Source organism: Schistocerca cancellata, chromosome 5, assembly GCF_023864275.1.
Source record: "Schistocerca cancellata isolate TAMUIC-IGC-003103 chromosome 5, iqSchCanc2.1, whole genome shotgun sequence".
Classification (NCBI taxonomy): Eukaryota; Metazoa; Arthropoda; class Insecta; order Orthoptera; family Acrididae; genus Schistocerca; species Schistocerca cancellata.
This window is the reverse complement of record NC_064630.1, coordinates 627,940,948-627,966,900: the sequence shown is the minus strand read 5'-3', so window position 1 is coordinate 627,966,900 and position 25,953 is coordinate 627,940,948. Positions and strand designations below refer to the sequence as shown.

General features: G+C 38.9%; 1 protein-coding gene across 1 annotated transcript in view; it reads left to right on the top strand.

Annotated features, from left to right (window-relative positions):
• The window catches only part of LOC126187999 (glutamate receptor 1-like), a 1,505,209-nt gene extending 1,480,863 nt beyond the window's left edge, over nucleotides 1–24,346 (top strand). The window contains exons 18-19 of the mRNA XM_049929408.1: nucleotides 3,275–3,349; nucleotides 23,282–24,346. Of these exons, the coding sequence (XP_049785365.1) occupies nucleotides 3,275–3,349; nucleotides 23,282–23,356 (150 nt within the window). The 3' untranslated portion in view covers nucleotides 23,357–24,346. The remainder of the gene's footprint in view (nucleotides 1–3,274; nucleotides 3,350–23,281) is intronic.
• Nucleotides 24,347–25,953: the final 1,607 nt, after the last annotated feature.

Genomic DNA, 25,953 nt, shown 5'->3' with positions numbered 1-25,953 from the left:
GCAACTTGTCTCTTCCCTTTCATAGCAATAACCTTGCTGCGTTTGTGCTGAACAGACGTCACCCCAGTTTTGTCAACATTGAATACTCGATGCGGGTTATGGTTCACTTTAGATAGCACAGATTCGTAAATATAAAAAAAAACTCCCCACATTTTCTGGAGTGAAAGCTTTCACTCTTGCTGCTGCAAGACCCTGAGGAATTCTCATTGATAAAATGGGATGTCTCTTAAGGAAAGCTCGGAGCCATTTCTTTCCTGTTGAAGCCTTTTCTGAACTGAAGGATTTCTTGAGCCTATTCCTGACAGTTAACTGTAAGGCCATGTTTCGTATGTCCTTACATTTAAGAGCATAAAATCGCTCTTCCATTTCTGACACATGTAATGGCACGAACCATGGCGTCTTTATCCCACGTTTTCCTTTTGGGTGCCAATGCCATCTACAAAGAATAAATTCAATAATCTGACATACTTTTTAAAGAACTTCAACTTCTATGATTTTATTTGTTAGGTTATTTTTTATAAGTACAGTGAACGGAGTAATATTGATCAACTTCTGAGCAAAATACTGCCTTTAAAGAAAGTTCCAGAAAACATTCCAGTTTCTGATCATGAAACTAGTCAAAGCAATCCCTGTTTATGGTAATTTAATCAAATTAAAATAAACGCAGTTGCCAAACTTTTACTACAATAAATGATGAAATATTGTTATCTCATGATAGTATTGCGTAAATTACATATAACAAATCGTCAGAGAACGAGTCCCCCAATATTCGATAGGTATCGTAATATGCGACACTGTCGCGTATTTGGATCCCCATAGTATCGCATATTAGGAATTTCGCCATCTTACACAAAGAATCACGCACTTGCTAACAATGTTCGTTGGAAAATGAACTTCATTGTCAATAATTGTAGGTAATACCGTCACAAATAACAACAATAAAAGAGTACAGTAATATCCACTGACCTTTAAGCTGAAATACTGTCTTAACACCGGTGTCGCAAAAACTCCAAACACAAGAAATTTTGTATCAACCTCTACATACTGTGTCCGGCTCAACTATGGCGTCCTACTCGCTGTGTCGTCGTCTGGCACTCAGTAGACATGTTTAAGAAACTCTCCACCAGAGTGCAACCCCTAACATGACCACAGTTGGGGTGTCTCATATTAGGGAACCATCGCATAATAGGCACCTTTCCTCTACACGGTACAGGTCTTTCTTATGCTGGTGCTCACAGCCGCAGTAAATCTCTTAAACAAAATAATTTTGCTGTCGTATGTAGAAAAACTACTCTTTTACAGAAAATATACAGCAATGTATGAAAATGCTTACATTCCAAGGCGAATATTTCCATTGAAAGATAGTTTCATTCAGACCGCTGTGAAAAACAAGGCCAGAAAATTTATTAGAAAATTTTTTTCCCTACTGCATCGCAGCTTGTCATCTTCATGAGGATGAAATTTTCATTACATTCAGACTACATTATGTGCATGTGTGGAGATTTTGCTTTAAGATAGATGAAATGAGGTTGAAATTATGATTTTTTTAAAATTTTCTTCAGCCTGTTACTATTCGAAAGACGAAAGAGTACTTTATTTGTGGCCACGAAAAGACTTATATATTTTTTGCTTAAATCATTATTGTATTAGATAAAATACGAAGAGACAAATATCCTCAGTTTCTGGTTTGTTTAATCGGCATGATCCAAGAAGCTTCTCACACACGTATGCGTGCACAGTAGGCAGGATACAAAGAAACCTTGTCCGATTTAAGAATATAAAAACTGCTTACGATAGAGGATTACCTTGTATTTAACACTGGAAAGTTATATGAATTATTTATTGTTTACTTGCATAATTTACATAAAATACAATTTCTATAAATTGCTTTCTCCCGTGATCAAAAAGGTTTATATTGATCTTATCGAGATTTTTTTCTCTGATACTGATGGGCAATACTCTTTGATAAAAATAGCTGAATTTCATAAAATATACTTTTGCCTCTCTGACAGACCTTGTTTAGCAAATGTTCATCTGTCGTCACTACTATATCACTGCCACCGCTATTAGCAGAACATTCGAAGTAGTTTATCTTCTATACTATCATAATGTAACTGGCTGTTTTGTATGTGTTGCCTGTTACTGATAGCAGAGTAATATCAAAATATCATTTTAGTTCGCTGTCTGGAGTACATTATCTACGTCCTATGGGCTGATAAATGCAAATACACATCCGGTGATTTCATTAGTGTCCAAAATACATTTACTACGGCAGAAATCTCACATTTAAAGTTGTCGTTTCTTGTCAGCGTGACTGATGAACCACAATAGTGACTGCATACCCTCTTTGTCGTTTCTGAAGACTGCCAGTTTCGTAAATGAGCAACTCTGTTCCGATTGAAACTGTCTCCGATACTTGAGTCTAAATTTCACATAGCTGTAAATCCAAATGTTAATAAAAATAAAGTAGTGAAGGAATTGAGTAAAATAAAAAGGACAGATGGTATGTCTCAGCAATGTTGTCATTATTACCTCATCTTTCATTGTGAGGAAACAATGCAATTCAATGTATAAAATAGAGGCTCATTATCTGTGAAACTCAGGGACCTGGTTTGAAATCCTGGGTGCTGTACCGTTATAGGTCGTTACGTATAACTGCGTAGATATTTGTAAATTATAACGTGAAAATTTCTTAAAATTCTGATACTGCTGCTGGACTCGCAGACGTTTTATCGGAAAGTGAGAGAAGCAACTTCTTTAATTGTCTATTTTGTATTGGTTGAAAACATTGATCTTCCGATTGACATAATGGTCTTCGATTGTTTCTACACTACTCGAATCAGTTTCTATCTGAATGTCGGAACACCCCAAAATTCCTCAATATTATCAACTGAATACGTCAGTTTTTGTCCTTCTATGAAGGTTTCAATGTCCATTGTCGAGTTAACTAGTCATGGGAACCTCTCCACAAATCATGGGTAACGCTGTTCAGCGCATCAAGAAACTATATAACTTTGTGAAACTTCCTAGCAGATCAAGACTGTGTGCCGGACCAACACTCGAACGCGGGACTTTTGCCTTCTGGATATATAACTTGGCGTTAATAAACCTCTAAAATTTGGTGTATAGGCGTTAGGTTAAGCTGATTTAGCTGGTAGAATATAAAGTTGTGTGGAACATTATGCTGCCAAAAGACAGCACATGAAAATAAATCTTCTACCAACTTCTGCTGAGTGAACAACGCTACTGAGCTGCCCTGTGGTGCTGTTGACAGATTCCCTTGTCGGATGCCATGAAGGCGAAGGCGAGGCTGACCATCGGTGGAGGAGCCGACTTCGAGAATGGACGGGTGAGTCACCAGTTTGACAGAGGAGCGCACCAACGACTTGCGTCGTAGCTGCTTAATATTTACTGGCACGTATTATTTCAATAAGCTGGGAAGCTAGAGTGCCCTTTCAACTTTTTGTACATAATTTAATTTTTCTGAGATTGCTGTCTGACTTCAATGCGTCATCTCGGCATTCCAGTCCACAATACTATGAACAGGGAACAGTAGTTGCCAGTACCTTGGCAATTACCACAAATCTGTGATTGTGCAGAAATAAGATGGGTCTTCATGCTAGTTATAGTCTACCACAATTATTCCCTACAATAACAATAATTTCCGGCCGGAGTGGCCGAGCGGTTCTAGGCGCATCAGTCTGGAGCCGCGCGACCGCTACGATCTCAGGTTCGAATCCTGCCTCGGGCATGGATTTGTGTGATGTCCTTAGGTTAGTTAGGTTTAAGTAGTTCTAAGTTCTAGGGGACTGATGACCTCAGCAGTTAAGTCCCATAGTGCTCAGAACCATTTGAACCATTTGAATAACACTAATTTTGCATGACCTTCATGTTAGTAAAAGCCAAACTTTCTAATGCACTATGAGCAATCTGGTTTGGTGTCTTCTGATGACTCCTAAGCAGATTAGGGTCGCAGGACTTCCTCGTAAAGCGGGGGCAGGGATTTTCACCTGCCTCGAGATGACTGGGTGTTTGTGTTGTCCTCATCATTTCATCATCATCCAGGAAAGTGGCGAAATTGGACTGAGCAAAGATTGGATAATTGTACGGGCGCTGATAACCACGCAGTTGAGCGCCCCACAAACCAAACATCATCATCATCATCATCATCACTTCCTCGTAAAGAAACTTATGTCCCCCTCATAGGTTCCTCTACTGCCGCAAGATTGACTAAATCCTGAACGTACACATGATAGTACCCTTCGGGGAGTTGTTGCGGAAAGAAACATGGAATAAGGGAATTCGTAATGACAAATGTTTTTGGAGGTTTATTCGGAGACTGGAGGGGGGAGGGGGCTGGTGGTTTAAATCAAGTCATGTCCAAACATGCATAATGCGGCCACGCTGTGTGAAGTACACTGAGGGCTTCGAGACTTAATTCAAATTGATATAACTGATAAAGAGACTGTAGAGCAGTATAACAGTCCAACTCAGTGCAAAGAAAAACACGTAACTATACCATCTGGAACTGTCGTCTCAATATTAGGTATAAAATTCTCAGACCAACAAAGCCCTCTGGTAATTACATACTATGAGGTATGTCTCTTGGCGTTGTATTGTACATTAAATTTTAATGGGCAGCCTAGCAGTATGCACTACTGCATGACAAGTACCTGGGGAAATCCGTAGAAATAAGAGAGGTAGTAAAGACAGTATCACCCAGCTGCCAGTTTCCCCTTTCTTATTGACAGGCTTCACCATTGAGTATTTAACTTTGTCTCGAATGGAACGGTGTACTCGTATAACGCAATTAACACTGTTGCTAGTGCAGGATGCACACATTTATATCGCCGTAACTAATGCTCATACAAACCCAAGTTTTCTACAGATTAGTGAGTAATATATATATATATATATATATATATATATATATATATATATATATATATATATATATATATATATTTGGGGAACAACTCTCAGTTTTTTAATGATTCTCTTATCAACAAAACTTATACCACATTCCTATAATTTAAAACTGGCAATATACATTGGTTTTAAAATTTTTATTTTTATGGATCATAACTCTAAGTCAATTTTCTTTTTCTGTTTATTTCCGTATGTCTCCCTCCCTCAGTGTATCTATCACACTTTACACGAGTCTTATTATAATTGATTTTGACGCCTACTTTGAAAATGTCCTATACTATGTTCTTTAACACCTTTCTGGATTTGACCAGCACCATAATCAAATGGAACTGTATCATCAGAAAAAAACACACATATCTTATTCAGTTTAGCACTTTAAGGACTTGAAATTATCATTTAAAGCTGTTGAGAGCATATCTAAAGCCACTTTCAATTACGAATATCCCATTATTCTGATAAATTGGGTGAATAACTGCCTTGATTCTGAATGTTTGTTGCTACATGTCTGGATGTTATCGTGTAAATACACGGTTTTATAATTCCGCTCACGATGCGAAAATTTTCAGTTGTGTTCCATTTCGCAAAAATTGTAAGACACTTTTTTCCGTAAAATTCTTCTTGATTGTAGATTGCATCATCTGGTAAAGTGCACCAGTTTATACCAATTTTTCGGCCACAATTGGAAAGAGCCTTCATCAAGATGTATGCTACTGGCCTACAACGCAGAAACATATTTTTGGAGATTAACTCCGGCTTCAAAAGCACACCAACGTCAGAAATATTGTTCCCATTTGTTGTTTGTTAATGTGCCATCTCCCACATATAAAACTTGATGGCTACCTAACACCAGCTTCTGGCCTATTCTGTTTTCAGTGTTTTTATTATGAAATGTTCTCTGTAATATCTCACCTTCCTTGAATTTATTTCTGAGTAGTATTGTCTAATTCAAAATTTTCCATAATACTCTTATTATTTACTCGGTGCTCTCATTTTCTCTTTTCTCTTACCTTAGCTGTGCCTGCAAAAACCTTCACTATTTGCAAAAGTGCCTTTGTTAACTAATTGCACCAATTGTCTGTGTGTCCGTAGAGTTCATTTACTGAGATATTCACGTATTTGCTGATGTAATCCCGTCAGACTCAGTATTAATCTGCGTCTTTGAGTTCTTGAAAGGTGTGTTTGTTTCTAGTTTCGAATGTAAGTTTATTCTGCATTTAGATAAGCTGATGATGATTTAAAATTTTAAAATGGGCCGGAACGTTCGCGTACTGAACAACCTTTTATTGCTGATAGTATTTTTTCAGTGATATATTTAATTTCTTTAAGATTTTCCTCAGTATATTTTGTGTGCCTTCTCAGGAAAGAATATGATGATGACAAACCTTAACTATCGCAGGAAAGTCTATTAACATACATGATCTGCTACTTTAGGTACGACAGCATAAATTTCCCACTGAAGGTGAATGAATGAATGTTCTTCAGCTTTGGCCATACGTATCAGTCCCGTAGCGACCACGTGGACAAGACTGCACTAATTAGATAGCGCAGACAGGCTTTTAAGTAGTCACTCTTCACGTCTTAGTGTGACAAGTTAAAAAACTGTAGGATTCTAAGATAGTTCAGTTGAGTCACAACTACAATTAAATAACATGAAACAAGGCACAGTAAGGCTGCTAAAAGTGTGAAGAAAAGAGCAAAGCTGAAACAGAATCCAAGTCATTACGTACATTTTACTACAGAGCAAAACAACAAAATTAAAAACAGTGAAATAGATATTACAATACTCATGACAGAATAGCAGCTGTTGTTCTTTTTCATAAAATAAGAAAACAAAATATTCTGTACAAATTAATTGAGTCTGTGCTGCAGCGTGTTCACTTAATTATATGTGGGTAGAAATGTTACTGATGCAGACTCATCTGCATAGAGAGAAATTCAAAAGTGAATCAGGAATCACGTAAGGAGATTTCATACCACCGAAACTATTCTCAGAGATTGTGGGAGAAGGCTTCAGAACTTTAAACTGGGAAAACTAGGACAGTGTTGTAGTAATGGGATAGATCTGCACTACTGGCTAAAAGTTTTTGATCACTCGTGGTAAAAACTATACTTTTTCACTTAAAATTTCCGGGCTGAGAGGCCGTGGCCGACGAATAAAATTGCTTTCTAACGTTTCGTCTCCAACTGCGGGAGACATCTTCCGACGAAAATCAGCCTCTCAGCCCGGAAGTTTTATTGAAGAAGACGCCAGTCATGACGATAAATTTTATTTTAACGTACAAACACATTTTAAAAGTAAACAGACCAAAAAAACAAGTGTTTTCTCTTTTTATCGTGAAGTAAAATGAATATGATTTAGATTTAAGCCCCTTCAAAGTATCCACCCTTTGCCCTCAGAAGAGCTGCACAAACTTTTGCCATTCTGGAGATAAAGATTTTGTAGTGTTTTTGCAGATATTCGAGACCAGCAGGTGTGAACATTATTCCATACATCTTCAGCATTAGATGACCTCTCTGTCACGTTCATCCCATAAGCGTTTGATGGGGTTTACGTCAGGTGAGTAACTTGATCGAATCATATTCTTAAGTTCCCCACTTTTCTGTTTACATAACCCCTGCACAATTTAGAAGCATGAATGGGATCATTTTCCTGCTGCAAAGAAACCCACGACCAATATGTCTCCTGCCAGGTGTAATTGCATTTTTGATGTTATATTAATTCTCACTTTATCACCGAATCCATCCCCCGCAAAATATCGCCACCCCATGACTGAGTGTCCACCTAGCTTGACTGACGGTGTCACACACTCCCTCGCCATACGCTCTCCAAAGTCGACGAACAAACGATCGACGATAGCTTCGAAATACTTCAATCCTAGATTCTTCCGTGAACAGTACCTTGGACCATCGCTGCACGCTCTAGTTTTCATCTTAATGTACCCACTGCAATCTTTTGACGTTATCTTGTTTGCGTAACAGAGGTTTTTGGCAGTTGTGCAAACCTTTAAAGTTTGTTTACGAAGACGGCGTTGCACTGTTGAGACAGAAGTGGAGCTTTTCGCATGATGATTACTTCCTCGCGAATTTCAGGAGCAGTATGAGTCCTCTCTGTACACATATGAACTGATCGTCCCTGTATGACGTTACCCAGGGGTCTTTCAGATCTGTAGATGAGGGTACGCAAAAACTTCTGTTGCCTTACTAAAATAGTCTTCCTGATGCACAAAAGTCCAAAGACTCTCTCTTATAAATTCCCAATTGAATGTGCAGAAATAAAATATTCCACTCATATTGATCACTAAGTTCGGAAATGCTCCATCCTGTCATCTTGCACGACGTACAAGCACATTACTAAAGAAGATATGCATTTTTGGAGACAATAGGAATCTTAGAATCTCGAAGGAATTAATAGACAGAATCAGGGATGTAGACATACTAGACACTGCAAGACGTATATCATTTGATGTCACATAAATGTACACCTGCATTCCAGTGCCTGAAACAATTAACATACTCACATAATGAATAAAACCATGCCATACATGAGGCATACACTGATGAAGTAGCAACTGTATCTAGGACAATAGCAACTCAAAATTTTTTTGTGGTCAACAAAGAATTGTATTCCCAACAGGAAGGATTGTCATTGGGATCACCTATTAGTAGTCTCTTAGCCAACATATTCATCAACAGCTTAAAGACTAAGATCTTCAGACACATAACAAAACCAAGAAGTCTAAGGTTATACCAGTTCCATAACTGATGAACCATATACATGAAACAGCTACATAATTAAATAAACAATTTACAACCAAAAATTCACATCTTATTAGAAAAAGAAACAAGTAACACATTAACTTCTGGATCTCACCAGAGAATGAATAAACGACGTTCATACCTACACAACATTCAGGAAACCAATAAGCACAAGCAACATAAATCAAACCATCCACTGGCACCCAAACATGCAAACTTTGAATTCATGCTTCACAGATTAAACAAAACATCTATAAGCAAAGTAAACTACACAGAGGAGCTAAACACAATAAAACAAATAACAGTGTGAAATGTTTATTATGCCTATTTAACAGAGAAACTAAGCAAACAAATATGCAAATGGAAAGGAAGAAAACAGGCCGCATATGTACGAGACCTTCCACAACACAGGAGAGTACTATACACAGATAATTATCATATGCAAGAACACAGAACAACGAACTACACACAAAACAAAATGGGACATACCCACCTATAATAATAAAATACGTAACAGAATAGGCAACAATTTTCAAGAAACAGGGGACTCTGATGAGTTACAGGATACATACTTTAAAAAAATGAAAATAAACCAATAGCAAATTTTATAAAACTTGTAACTTAAGCAATTTTTCTTCGGTGTGTCTGTTCTCAGATCTCAAGATGGTAGTTAAACTACTGAAAGTGGTGATCAATTTTCAAAAAGATAAGGTTAAATGCAATTGAGAAAATACAGAGAAAAAAGTATCTGAAAGTTATTAAAAGTTTTACAAAAAGCTTCTAAATTTATACCAATAAAAACAAATAGCTCTTTGGCACATGTGCTGACCACTTAGTGGCTTACAACCATCACCCAACTAAATCTCAAAGTGATTTCAAAATACTAGAATCCAGCCACTGGCTACACCAAAAACTAGCAACAGAAAAATTTCCCCATATAGAACACATCATCAGAGTCAAAGATTATAAACAAAGACACTGTACTACTCAAAGAGAAATTATTTAACACATTACAGGAACCTTCAGGAAAGACGTCACAAATAACTAAAAAGCGCGCGCACACACACACACACACACACACACACACACACACACACACACACGAAAAGCGAGAGATGAATAGAGATAGAGAGGGAGAAAATCAAATTGGGATTTGATGCCAAACTCACTTCACAGGTGAGCGACTGGACACACAATGACAGCATTTACTCTGTCTTTTTCCAAAGTGGTAAGTATTGTTTACAAACGGAAATCCGAAACTTCCTAGCAGGTTAAACTGTGTGCTGGAGTGAGACTCGAACTTGGGACCTTTGCCTTTTGCGGGAAAGTGCTCTGCCAACTCAGCTACCCAAGCACTACACACGACCCGTCCTCACAGCTTCAATTTTTCCACGACCTTGTCTCATACCTTCCTATCTCTGCGAACTCTGCAGAACTAGCACTCCTGGAAGAAAGGCTATTGCTGAGAAATGGCTTAGCCAAAGCCTGGGGGATGTTTCCAGAATGAAATTTTAACTCTGCAGTGGAGTGCGTGCTCAGTTGGTAGAGCACTTGTCCGCGAGAGGCAAATGTCCCGAGTTCGAGTCTCGGTCTGGCACACAGTATTAATCTACCAGAAAGTTTCATATCATCGCACATTCCACTGCAGAGTGAAAATCTCAATCGGTATGTGGTCCTCAGTAATACATAAGAACTCAGATGAAAAAGGATTTGCCAAAGCTAAAACTAAGTAATTACAAATATAGCTGCAAAAATACCTTCGCTAAGAAAATAATGTTTAGTTATGAAGTGATATGTTAACTCGCCATCCAAATTCATATTAACATCATTTAGTTGCAGATGACTAACTACCGTTACCTGATAATGCAGAGAGGTTTCTGCGTAATCATATAATGTAAATGACAACAACAAATAATATCTGTTTTAGGTACAATTTTCGTGTAATAGTTTTCACTTATGACAGGCTCAAATTTCGCAGATTTCAGTAAAGAAAACCCAGTGGTAATGGCGCAAATGTGCTGACGCATGTTTGAGTAAATGTCAAAAAACAGTTTTTTGCGTAAAATGTGGACGTTATATCTAACAAATTTCCGCTGGTGTACAAACAGCCTGATACTAAATGTCAGTTTCTTTCCTCTAAAACACAAAAATGTCATTTTTAGCCATATAGTATTGCCGAATTTAATATTATAGTGTTTATACAAGTATGCTTGCAACGTTCCGATGGAGTATTTTTAGCTGTTAATGCACAAAGGTGCAACATAACCGACATATTTCGGTTCCTAAATGGTTTATAAAAATTTGGCAGCCCAATAAATAATCAGCTTCTTTGTTGAAGGAACAAGAAAGTCACAAATATCTTGAATCTTATATGGCTCAGTCTGAATTTCTCTGTGAGTATCACGTGTCTTAAGCCAGAAGTAGGTCAAAAGACTGTTAAAACCTGTAATGAAAGCAGCCAAACTCACATTAAATGTTGTAGGCAACTTGTGGAATTGATAACAGAGCCTTAATATGGAAATGGCAAATATTTCCGACATTAGGGATGCAACTCTAACTACTAATAACTTTCTCTTGAATTAATGGACAGCAGGAGTCAGATTCCTTGAAATTTCTATAGCGACTCATCCACCGCCAAGAGTGCTGTAGCTGCGTTTCATTGCCAACATGTATGTTGACAACAAACGCTGAGGTGCCAATGATGTCAGTGTAAGTAGGTGGGCTACTTCGAACTCTAGTTTAGGCACAAATACCTAAAAATACAACCACTTAAATGACTACAGTTCTATTTCCAAAACACACCTTTACTCAATGACACACAAATACTGAACTTCAAGAGAATTTTTTACAGTATACCCAGCCAGTGAAAACTCCAGTGACAATTCTGCTCTGAGGCTAACCACAGAATATAATCCTCTATCCAATGTAGGCAATGTCAAAGAGGGGTAGATGTTCTTCACAAGGGCAGTAAGCGATAGCTGGAGCTGTAGTGGCGACTGTGACTGGAGCCCTGAAACAGATTCTCAGACAGACTGCTGATAAACACTCCCAGGACACACTGGAGGACACACTCTCGAAATCGTGATGGACGACACTCTTGGAGAAACTCTCGGTGACATTGCTGCTAAAGCCATGGAGCACGATTTATATACTGATGTACAGCGATACTACAGCTCAGCAGTATTTCTTTCAAGTCGTAACTGATGTGAAAACTAGTTCCGCACTATTGGCAATCACTGTCCGCTGCGCATACAGACTGTCCGACACACCCTTCACTGCTGGAAGGAAACCCATAATTCTGGGTTGTGAATCAGTGTCTCTCAAAAGATATAATAATCGTATTTATATGCTGTGAATCAAACGCAAGCCTGATATTATCTCTTTTCTTCAGAATAACTAACAATGGATAATTCTATGAACTAATAGTATAATCATGACATCCTGCTGCATCATCTTTTTATTTCCATATCTCTCTTTATAGACATATGATATTGGATAGGGTTTGACAAATATTTCTTATGCTCCTTTACCTTAAACTGATGAGAAAACCTGTGATTCTTCCTGGATGATCTGAAAAACCAGCGAATTACATCACAGTACGTTAAACAAATTTCCAGTTATGCTTCATCTGCCTCCCCAACTCACATTCTCAAGAGGTTGTGGATCAAAAGAACACTCGGGTCTTGTAAGAAACATAAGACAGTGGTTTGAACTCTTTTTCCTGATTTCACATCCACCAAATAACAACCTCTTCATCGACCTAGTTTTCTAGAAACGCAAAAATGGTTCAAAGGGCTCTGAGCAATATGGGACTTAACTTCTGAGGTCACCAGTCCCCTAGAACTTAGAACTACTTAAACCTAACGAACCTAAGGACACCACACACATCCATGCCCGAGGCAGGATTCGAACCTGCGACCGTAGCGGGCGCGCGGTTCCAGACTGTAGCGCCTAGAACCGCTCGGCCACTCCATCCGGCCTAGAAACGCACTTCTTTGCTGTTCACTGTACGGTGTTTCAACAAAAAATATACTTCGAAAATTGCGTCAACCATCAACCATGGCACAACAGCGAAATTCACAGCATCTACTTGTATCTTCACCTCAAAACTTTTTCTAATAATAGCCCTTTTGACTTCAGCGCCCCAGAAAAGAACGACTCCTTTCACATCTGAGAAACTGAATCATTCAATACATCTGATCCCCGCCGGCCGGGGTGGCCGAACGGTTCTAGGTGCTACAGTCTGGAACCGCGCGACCGCTACGGTCGCAGGTTCGAATCCTGCCTCGGGAATGGACGTGTGTGCTGTCCTCAGGATAGTTAGGTTTAAGTAGTTCTAAGTTCCAGGGGACTGATGACCTCAGAAGTTAAGTCCCGTAGTGCTCAGAACCATTTGAACTATCTGATCCCCCATACACAAAACACACAACAAGGTAACTCCATTCACATCTGTTATCAGTACTGGACTATCTAATGACTAACCCTTTCCGGTTTTCAGTAAGAACCATTTCCCTCACATACTCTAACTTTCGAAGAAATGTATATTGTGAAATTTGGTTGATTAAACATTTGTGTCATTAATAGTGTATGATCTAATCTATCTTGAGTTGCTTCAGACGAATATGCAGTTAAGAGTAAATGATGAAATTCTTAGTATAACTCGCAATTTTTACCAAATTGTACGGATGCATTGGAGATTGACATTCCAAATGACTACAAGCATATTCAATCATTGAGCAGCAGGTGAAGTTGGAGGAAGTGATAAGTTAAATTGGTCTAACCAGGTGTTTAAAAACATTTGAAATTTTTGCAATGACGAGAAATAATTGTAATCGATCTAAAGTATTCTCTCTCTATTCACACCTTGTGTTTTCATGAATCCATCTCCGCACTCTGAGGTGTAGATATGACTCTTCTTAATGCCCAAATCAGTTTCTTCAGCAGGCATCTGACCTCTACTGTACCAACTTCTGGACTAACGTTTGCCTATCTTCTCTTTAATCTTAGACACCCTCTTTTGTGATTCATGACCCAACTGTTTACTTTTCTTATTAATGTCCTTTTGCCATTCTTTGAACCTTAAGAATGACTTTGCATCTTCAGAATCAGCATCACTTACTGGCACTGCATGTTCATTGACTTCTTAACAGCCTTCTGCATCTCCGCTCTGTTGTCTGATATGGCCTTTCCTTCAACGACCTTTAATTCTTCACCCCCTGCACAAGACACTGCAATATTTTTCTGTGACTAGTCACTTGTTCCTGTGTTTGACTCACAACTTCCTGATTTAGAACAACAGTCAACTTCTCTGGAACGTCTGCCCTCATGGTCATCTCTTAGTAGAAATAAATCCTCTTCCACTGATGAATTGTCATCATTCTTGTCCCCCGTTGATTTGCCTCATACATGAACATTTACCATTCCATATTAATCATGAGAATAAAGTTAGAAAATTTTTCAGTATACTCTTTCCATGCCAATAATCTTATCAACAAACCTGGTTTTATGAAATCTTTGCCACTTACTTACATTCAACTACTTACAGGCAGTTTAAGTGAAACCAAGTTTTCGGTCACTGGAGTAGAAAACGTATCTAAAATATCTGTTCCTGAAGCAGATGTGCTCGATAATGAAATTACAGCATCAGTAGCAGTAACGTGTTGCAACAAGTCCCATATACCATAATCGCCAGTGGATTTCACACTTGTGACAATAGTCGCCCAAGTTCATCAGTCTTTACTCAAATTAACTTATGCAACCCAAATGTACACTAGAAACTACGTTAAGTAGGCGTATAGCACTTTCATTATTAATTGAAAACATGAAATCTTTTCATACCAGATCACACTGAATAGCTCACACATTATCCGTTAGTAAATTAACGGAATCTGAGGTCTGCAACAGAAAATCACACAAAGTCATTATGCTACCAGCCAACCAAATACGAAAAGAATACACAGACTATGACTCAATACAGTCAGAAAACGTAATAAAGTATGAAATGATTTTTACGCTATTCTGTAAACATGAAATAATATAAGTTGCAATTAAGGTGAATAAAGTGTCTAGCAGAAGGTTAACAAATAAGTATTCCTGATGATATTGTCCCGCAGACAGGATACATGTGAAACGATTACAGAACCTGAACTAAACTAAGTGATGTTCCAAGACACATGTAATTAGTAATGCCCTTATTCAGGGTCCTGGTGGGGTAAAACCAAGTGTAAGTTTCCACCTATCTTCTGCTTTGTGATCAGATTACATGGAACTGTGTGTCGTGAAACATGCCCTGAATAGAAATACCTACTCATATATAATGTTCAGACCAATGAATAGAATGACAAAAACACTATCTGACTGTGATAGCTATAGATGGGTATATTAATGAAGGATAGGACTAGGTTACTTTGTACACCATGGTAATCATGGCATAAATAGACACTTGACTGTATTCCATGATGTACTCAGTTCCAAAATGCGCATGACCTAACATTTACGACTTGTAAGTCACTAAGTTTCTAGCCAAGTACTGTGCAGTGGGGATATTTGACCTACTCTGTGAGCCTAGCTTTTCTTTTAGAAATTTGAGTGTTCAAGTATACACAGCAGTAACGTTGCACATATAAAGTAACAAACTGCAGCACCTTCTGCAACTCCAGCTGCGGACTTATCTTCTGTAAAATCATGCAAGGGAAATAGACGAGAGAAACTGGTCACTACACTTTGCAATGTATCTATAAAACTATATCTGACAGCACATGTTAATCATGCTGTACAGTTGGTGCAATGGATATAGTTTTTGGTTAGCATGCAGGAGGTCGATGGTTCGATACTGGGTTGAGGTATATGTCTTTTATTTGTAAAATGTAGTCCAGGTTGCACGGTATCTGTCATCTTAATCATCAACAGCGTTTGCAGCAAGTCCTCTAGAAAACACTTGCACTTACATACTACAATCGTAGAAATGGAAGATTAGTCAGATTTGAAAGAAGCCCCTTCCACATCCTGGGCGTGAATTTACTCGCACCACTTCATCTATTAGATCCGCCCCCGGTAGCTGAATGGTCAGCGTGACGGATTGTCAATCCTTTGGGCCCGGGATCGATTCCCGGCTGGGTCGGGGACTTTTCCCCTCCCAGCGACTAGGTGTTGTGCTGTCATCATCATCATCCTATCATCCTCATCGAGTGCAGGTCGCCGAAAGCGACGTCAAATTGAAAGACTGGCACCTGGCGAATGGCCTTGCTGAGGTGGCTCCTAGCCATACGATTAAATAAATAAATCTATTAGATGCGAAGCCTGTTTTCTTCGCACCCTCCCCCAGTGGTCTCATAGATTAGTACCAACTATTAACCTTGTCTTGTTCAGGTCCTTTACATTTCGTTATGGCCTCACATTACCAGTAGGTCTAGCAATGCGCTTTGCTTATAATGTCCAAACTCGGTTACTACTTCTATGTGTTATCACCATGGACCCACTAATTATGCGTTTCAACACTGAGATCGGTAATTGCATGCTGTTTAGTACGTATGTCAATCCATTGTTATTATTATTATTATTTGTATTCTATCAATGGGATTGTGGAAACATCACATCTATTAACATTATGGAAACAGTGTTAATTCGAAGCCGAACATTTCACAATTAGCGGTGTCAGGATGAATCATGCATAACAGTATCTGTCAGAGGGGTAATGCACGTTAGGTGGAACAGCGCGCAGGGCCGACGGAATGTTTATACTGTATGCGCTGTCCCAGACAGGGACTAGTTGCGAGCGGAGTAATGCGCCTGAGACAGAATCCAATGTACATGTGTACGCATATCGATTTTTATCATTGTAAACCTCTAAACCAATGGGGCAGACGTATGGCATACAGAAATGATTAATATTTGGATATGCTTCTGGTCCTCACTGCATCTGATAACTGGGCTGTTGTTGCTGCTCTTGAATATGTTGCTAGATATCCTCGTTAACGCCATCCAGATAAAAATGTGTTTCGCGCTCTGAATATGTGCCTTCGGGAGTCAGGTTCTCTCCTTCCAATAGCACGTGACAGAGGTCTTCCATGGGAGTCCGTACTCCAGCAACTGAGGAAGCTATTCTGGAGGTCATACACCAAGAACCTCAGAAATGTACACGTAGCGTAGCAAGGCAGCTGCGTGTCTCGTAACGCATGGTCGTTAATGTGCTACAGGAGCATTGGCTGCACCCCTGTCATTATGCTTTCAGGTAACACCTGCATGCTGCAGATCGGCATCAGCGGGCGCAATTCTGTTAATGCTTCCAACAACAACAGGAAGCTGACGATGACTTTGTGAACACTGTAATATTGTCGGATGAAGCAGTATTCACTTGTGTGGTTGTCTTCAATATGCACAATGCCCACCTTTGGCGTGAGGCTAACCCGCGCGTCACCCGCGACCATGGATATCAAGTTCGCTTTTGGTGTCAACGTCTGGGCTGGAATTTTAGGCGACAGAGGTTGTTGCCCGTACATGTTGCCTGACAAGGTGACTGCATGAACGTATCATGAATTCCTCTCTGTCAGCATGATGCGCTGGAAAATGTTCCACTACATGTTCGGCAGAGCATGTGGTTCCAACTTGATGGTGCACCTCCACACTCTGGAATTAATGTGCACAGTATTTGGACGGAATATTTTCAGGAAAATGGCTTGGACGTGTAGGTCCGTTTGTATGGCCACCACATTCACCTGACCGAAGTCCCCTGGATTTCTTCCTGTGGGGACAACTTAAGGAGCACGTGAACTTTTCTCCGCCGACTAATGTGGAAGAATTGGTAGCGCGTCTTCATACGGTTCTTGTTATTGTGGACGCAGATTTCCGGCGAACGATCCAGAGGTCTATGATCTGGCGGGTTGCACAATGTTTGGACGTGCAGGGATGTCGCTTTGAGCATCTGTTGTTCTGGGGACAATGTGTTCTACTGTGAAGGTCATGCAGTTATTAATATGGACATTATTATTGTCACTGGTTGCTAATGTGAGACATCTGGGCGCTCATATTACATATAGTATAAATGACAAGTAGACCAAGTGGTTTGTACTACGCTATCGTCTTTCGCATCTCGAAATTGATATTGTTTTTGTAGTTATTCCGTCCTATGACAGGTTTTGTCTCAACTGTCTATTGATTATTTGTCTAATCACGTATTTGTTATGTTCAGCGTTACAAAATGTTGTTAATTTAGGATGCATGTGACCTAAGAAAGGGTGTATATTACAGTATGAAATGCCAGAATGAATTTAGCAATTAAAAAAAGTGCTCCCAAACTTGGGATCGAACCCTCGACCTCCTGTATGTTAACCCAAAACTCTACCCATTGCACCAACTGTACAGCATGATTCATTTGTACTCACAGAGGTAGTTACCATACATGTGGTTACAGTACTGCCAGACTGCCAGTATTTAACGTCCTTTTTCTGTCAGGTATGCTCCCAGACGAAATTTTGTGAGAGAGATTTTTTTATCGCCGTCATGTGTGGAGATCTATATAATGACAGTTCAGAAAAGCTGGTACCTCTGCTCTAAAAACCACTAAGCCAAGGCCTGCGGTACAAAAAAGAAAGCAGACAATTACAGTACAGAGTCTGCAAATGAACAACAGAGCATAAATTCAGTTGGACTTAGTCACATTCAGCTGTATCAGGATCTTACCCCACCTTCACCTGTCAGGCTTCGCCATCCACATAGAACAATCTTTGTGCGCTATGACAAGATGATCCCCACTAGGTCAGACATCGTGTTCGTTTCTGACTGGGCCACCAAAACTGGCATTTGAAAGCATTTCCTCTAGGCAATGTACCAAGAAATCAAAGACAAACATGCTTTCAGAGAGTGAGGACTCATTGCAGAATCTATATTTGCAGAGTACCTACTGTTTAAGAGCAGCAAAAGAAAATACATATTGGAATGTAACAGACAACTTTCAAGCTATCCGCTATTCTGATTCCGCTTTTTTTTACATAATTTGACAAAATTTCAACGGACGAAACTTGTCACCATTAGCTAGAGGTACGGAATGAGTGCCATGGAAAACTTCGTTCACGATGGCGAGACGGTAAGTTTAACTCGTTCCTCCCAAACGAGGGTTCAAGAACTTCAGCATTATCTCGCTCAGATGTCAGGCGAAAATGACGGAAAAAGAGAAACTTCTGTATTGTAAAAGCTATTATTACTAAAGAACTTTATTAATCACACTGCAGTTTCAGTGGCTCTGCTTTGTTACTTTTTATGAGACGTAGGAACATCATTTTTATTACCAGATGTTCTATATATTTTTAACATCATCTCCATTGTATTTACGAATATTTTTGTTTAATTCAACATATTATATCATATTCATTTTATTATTTACTTCGATTTTTCATTTTCTGTTCCTCTTGCCGTGTTTGTGCCTGCAGCATCTTTTACTATTTGAAAAGATGGTTTTGTTAACTAACGGCACATACTGTTTCTGTATCACCTCTACTTCCTACAATACTGAACTGCTTTACAAATTTAACCTCATATACCTTGTAAAGAAAATATCATACATTTCTGATTCCAAATCAGGTGAGTTTGTCTTCTTTGTGTTTGTTTTCTTTGTTTACTTAAAATTTTGAAATATTTTAAGATAATTGCTTCGCATATGAATACTTTCTTGTATGTGAGAAACATGCTGAATTGCTTAGTTCGACGATGTCCTTTGATAGAGAAGTACCAAAAAATGTAATAGGTGAAAGCCTGTCGTTTACCACCAAAAGAATCTAGCGTAGCTATGTCCAAATTTATCTGTGGTGCCCATGGAGTTCTTCTTATTCATCATACTTCAAAATGTGAAGCAATAACTGACATAACTAAGGGTCAACTTGATGAACATATAGGGTGAGTCAGGAGGAAAGGTAGATGCTTTGGAAGGTGACACACATTAGTCGTTCTGAGCAAAAAGCTTCAAATGGACGTATCTTCTACTCCGAATAGTTTCCGAGATAGAACACACTTAATGTACACCGCTATTTATTTTCTGTGTTATTCAAACATTGTCATAGTCTACAACGTAACAGAATAGTGTAACGGAAGCGGAGACGAACGATTTGTGATGGGTCACTCGTGGTCTATCAAGCCGGGAAGCTATGTCAAAGTGACCTACAAAATCTACCTAAGCTACAGCGCATGCTCGTTGCGCGAGGTTTTCAGTATTCTCGCGCTCTCTTTGCCCTAACTGTTATTCGTAGAGAAAAAGTGAATAGGGCATTTTTTGAAAGAAATTTGATGTAGTTTAATGCTGGAGGTGAAGTTTCGAGTTATTCAAGTAAAACGCACAAAAGTTATATTAATTGTGTTCTGCTTCGGAAACCGCTCGGAGTAGGGCATATTTCCATATGATGGTTTTTGTTTAGAATCAGTAATACCATCACCCATTGAAGCATGTACCTTTCCTTCCGACTCACAACTCATACGTACGAAAAAAGCGTATACCTCAAAAGAAAAATGTAATATTTCGTGAAGACTACATTTCTCTGCAAGGGCCCTTTAGCAATGTGATAACCGAGATTTTTCAAGTACAGACTGTTGGAACATTGACAGGTACCCTATTTATCGTCTGTGTTAATCATATAATTCCCATGCATTTCTAGATTTACAAAACTTTGTGGGTAGAAAATCTTTTGAATCCACTTAGCGTTTATGGAAGACGTATTTGGGTATTCGGCAAATCTTTTACAATCGCACTACAGTGATAAAAAGTACCGGAGGCCCGTAAGACAGGATGAATTCGTGTAGCAGGGACTGTTCTTATCGAAGTACACTTCTGCGCAATGACATGTTATCGATTCCTGCCAGTCTGGGAACTTTTCCCCTGACTGTCGTATCTACTATATCCATCTGTGCTTTGACTTAATAGAAACTCCACAGTTTGGGTTCTACATATTATGTGCATTCGATTGGCGAATACTAATTTTTGTTTTTTCGTTTTTTCAACAATGAATTTTAGGTATTTATAGATATGCAAAATCCTGTTGAAAACATTATGTGCCTGATAAGGCACAGAAAGAATAGTCAGAAATCTACTCTATTCGAGGAAATTACTTTATTTATACAAATTTATACATGATTTCCCACAAATCACAAATTTTAACAGAAATTAAGGTAGTCAGAATACGAAACTAGGTAGCTAGTTGGTTTATCAAGGCATTAACAACGGAATAGTTCCCAGGGACGTTTCCATACCAGATATTATACGGTAATTTGTGTGATTTCAGTTCCGAAAATAAGTAACAATAAGTCAATAATGATGTAACCAAAATGGCAGTATCATAAGGCAGTGATTGGTAATGTATATTTAAACTTTTGTTGAACGCAAAAGGATTTCCTTAATACGAGACAAAACACCGAAATAATGCTTAGTTTCCAAAAACCAGTTTAAGTAAAAAATGAAATACAAAAGCCAGGAGCAAATGACCAATATTCAAATCGCAAACAAGATACAGGCGGTGAAGTAAGATTTATGCTACCCACACGCGCCATGATCAGAGAGCATTCTTACCGACTCTTTTTCAAACAAAAGTAGCCTTCACCAAAACATTTGATTTAACCCTAGCAATATGAACATGTTTTTCATAACGTGTACTATCAAAAGGTGCAGTACTTTATGCCTACCACAAAAACGAACGAAAAAAACAATTCCATTAACTGATGTTAACTTTTACTGACAACATCTTTTTTAAATGAGTAATGATGCGCAAGTATGGTCAAGACCCTGAAAAAATATTTTAGCACAATCTTATCAATACCGTAACATTTTCCGTAAAGTGCACACAGAGAGAAAGGGTACCTTATGATCAATAAAATTTTAAAAAAATACATAGTCGTTAATTGTCACTCAGTTTTACTCACAACATACTTTATAAGGTAATAAAGGTCGTGAAACTGGTAATATGAACATTTATTGGACATATTGCTACCTTGGTCTTCCCCCACAGTTTTTTTTTTTTCGTTACGGCGCCCACTAATACTATGGATGTTATTTCTTGCTATCTTAATTCTGGTCCTATAGTCCTATATGGTTGTTGTTGTTGTTGTGGTGGTGGTGGTCTTCAGTCCTGAGACTGGTTTGATGCAGCTCTCCATGCTACTCTATCCTGTGCAAGCTTCTTCATCTCCCAGTACCTACTGCAACCTACATCCTTCTGAATCTGCTTAGTGTATTCTTCTCTTGGTCTCCCTCTACGGTTTTTACCCTCCACGCTGCCCTCCAGTACTAAATTGGTGATCGCTTGATGCCTCAGGACATGTCCTATCAGCAGATCCCTTCTTCTAGTCAAGTTGTGCCACAAGCTCCTCTTCTCCCCAATTCTATTCAATATCTCCTCATTAGTAATGTGATCTACCCATCTAATCATCAGCATTCTTCTGTAGCACCACATTTCGAAAGCTTCTATTCTCTTCTTGTTCAAACTATTTATCGTCCATGTTTCACTTCCATACATGGCTACACTCCATACAAATACTTTCAGAAACGACTTCCTGACACTTAAATCTATACTCGATGTTAACAAATTTCTCTTCTTCAGAAACGCTTTCCTTGCCAATGCTAGTCTACATTTTATATCCTCTCTACTTCGACCATTGTCAGTTATTTTGCTCCCCAAATAGCAAAACTCCTTTACTACTTCAAGTGTCTCATTTCTTAATCTGATTCCCTCAGCATCACCCGACTTAAATCGACTACATTCCATTATCCTCATTTTGCTTTTGTTGATGTTCATCTTATATCCTTCTTTCAAGACACTATCCATTCCGTTCAACTGCTCTTCCAAGTCCTTTGCTGTCTGTGACAGAATTACAATGTCATCGGCGAACCTCAAAGTTTTTATTTCTTCTCCATGTATTTTAATTCCTACTCCGAATTTTTCTTTTGTTTCCTTCACTGCTTGCTCAATATACAGATTGAATCACATTGGGGAGAGGCTACAACACTGTCTCACTCCCTTCCCAAACACTGCATCCCTTTCATGTCCCTCGACCCTTATAACTGCGATCTGGTTTCTTTAGAAATTGTAAATATCCTTTCGCTCCCTGTATGGTTAATGGGTACATACTTCGTCGTAGAGGTGTGTGTTGTTGAAAATTTTTATGTTTGCTGTAGACTGCGTATGGTATGTAATTTTACCTCTTGAACCTGTTTCTCTTGTGTACTACACAGATACTGCATACATTTTTATTCTAATTAAATTAAAGAGCTAGTTTATTATTTGGTCCAACTCCATTCGATACCTCTGGTACCGATAATCTGATATTCCTGATGGTACCATCAAATTAACGAATAAATGATATAGGGAACCATACCATAAGTGTCAAAGTAAAAGCAATGGTACTTACTCTTATCATTATAAAATCACTAATGGGTAGTGCAAGAAGGCACTCTAACAACAACCATGAAAATGCATTTATATTCGCAGCTTTTCATTTTATGAAACGTTTATTAAGTAAAAATGCTTCTCCAAATTAATTTTGTAGTTAAAACTGAAATATTTCAAAGGTTAATAATTCGTACTAGTCCTGACTAACTCCAGTTTAGTTCTGCTCCTTCCAGTACTACACGCCGGCCAACCAGATCAACAGCGCGGACGGCGACCAGCTGCACAGCAACACACACACGCAGGTCTGAGTGTGGCTGTCTGTCCGTGTTTCTCTGCCCAGCCGCCTACGTCACTCCTGCGCATGCGCGGCCGCCGCCAGTGGCGCCACGTTCGATCAGCGGTCTCTCAATGAAACAGCCAGTCGTCGCCTGGATCGCCAGCGCGCCGCATGCAGTCACGCCGTCCGCCGATGCAATCACCGTCGGAATTCGACAGTCCTACAGTCACGACATGGGATATGATATTCATCTGTCCCCTACTGGCTCATAAAATTTTCCAACCTATCAGAAGACACGTTACTCACTTTGTAATACTTCAGTGCTCAAAATTACTGCTCATGTACATTCTACTTCATCTCCGCCCTTTGTTTATACCTGATCCCAGCAGTAACAAAATGAAGAGCTGTCGTATTAGTTATCGTTTCCTTCGTTTCCACATCCATTCAGAACGTACCCATGTCTCGAAGTGAAACCGCAATTTTGTACCTGATCGAAGTATGTAGAATGTAACAAAGGTGTTGAAGGGCAATGTAAATAAGTCAAGTAAAATGATACAAATTGCCTTGCTCTCAGCCATTCACCGTCTAAATGCGAATTATTTGTCCGAAAAGTGGCGTTTCGCCTCTGACCTCGGAGACTGATGTTTATAGAAACAGTAGCACGCAGATTTTTTTGTAACTGCGTCACGTTTTGGATGAGAGGAGCTTAATAAAAAGTCTGAGAATACCTCCTGCATCATGTAAAGCCGTATCTTCGGTGATAATGTTGCACACGATATTCTAAAAATGGAAAAATGTTAAATTCTGAAGAATTCACAAATCTTGCTCTGCTGAAGAAAGAAGATCAGTTGTTGTGGGACACGTGCTTGGAGAAGCTGCCTGAATATCGCATCATTAAAAAAGGACGATATTTTATTTAGGATATTTGTAATAGACACAAAACTGCACTATACACGCCTGGGAATTTAGATTTGTTATACTTGGTTATTTTCTTCACTTATCATAGCGAAAGCCATCTAAAGAGATCATATTTTTGTTTTATTGCAATCAGTTCTAAGTGTAGATTAAGTGTATTTAACATTATGATAGAAAAGTTTTCTATCGGTGTGGAACATGTTTGTGAATTCTTCAGACATATACGAGCGCAAGTGAAAACAATGTTTTTTCCTTGTGGTCTAATCAAAACTAACTGTTCATCTAGATTACACGAATACTTCAGTGCAGAATTTTGTGAATAGTTTTAACAAGACTTTGGCACTTTACACTGTGCAAAACTTCATCATTCTGCTGTGGGAGTTAACATGTACAACTCACGGTGCAAAACAGTAATTTTAGTTTAAGTGTGAGTTCTTACTAACATATCGTGCTGCAATATCATGAGTTTCAAATTCCCTCGAAAACATCTTTTAAAAATTTGTGTTTTAGATGTTTTTAAGGCTCTTTATAAAACTACGTTAATTATAAGATACTGTGTAGATGTCTTGTACCATTGTCGCTGTTATTCAACGCTTCCTGAAGACTTCATTGTACCACTGCGACGAAACAATCATCGTTGATCACCAGCGCATTGAGATGGATGAGGGAGGCTGTGTTTCTGGCTCACATTACCGCATTACGTCGAAGCTTACGACCGTGTTCATTTCTGCTACAGGAGTGCACATGCTAACAATATAAGAAACGAGCTGGGATGCGCCATTGGAATTCCAGGATAAACGTGGATGAACACGGAGTGACTTTAGGAACGCTTTTGAGTGATACCCTTCTTAAGTGCGTTCTCCATTACATTTAACGTTCCAGTCGTTCTACGTCCCTCTACCAGTATTACATAGCATACCTTTTAGTTTTTGTTCTAGGAGTAATTCACGCAGTGAAATATTGACGATCAACACGGCAGTTTTTCCCAATCGTATTGTGGAACTTTCCTTGTAAGTGTGACTGTAGAACATCATGACATTGCTTTAGAAGGCGCTTGCAGGTGAGCAAGTTTCTTTTCTTCTTTAAACAAGGCTGTATTTGAGTGATTATTCCATTCCATACTGCTACACAGGTGACGACGTTCAGAGACGTTTCACAATGGTACTCGTTCATAAACATGCATCTCTTCATTCTTATCAAATTCTTATTCTTGTATGAGCACACACTGAAACACAGAAATTGCATTTTTATAGTCTTCATCCATGTTGGAGGCAGTATTCGCAGCAAAACAGATTATGGAGTTGAGACCAGTAAGTTGAGAATAATTCATCATAAGTACATTCATCCCGTAGGACGTTCTACACGATACTTCCTGACAGATTAAAACCATTACAGGAACGGGCCTCAAACCCAAAACCTTGCGTGTCGCGGGAAATGCTGTTAACGACTGAGCTGTCCAGGCACAATCCAGAATCCGCCGTCGTAGCTTTACATCTACCCCCAATTCCATCCTACTTTCCAAACCGGTCAACAATTTGTTCACAGCTGTTACTATTTTTGTAGGCGTTTACAGTTAATACTGCACTGTCTGCCTAACTACAGTCCAATATTCAGCTCCTGTGATGTTACAAATATACTTCTAGAACTTTAAAGAAATTGTTCCCATGCTCGTTAGGCAGTGTTAGGCTGTCCGTAAATAGACATCCCTGAACC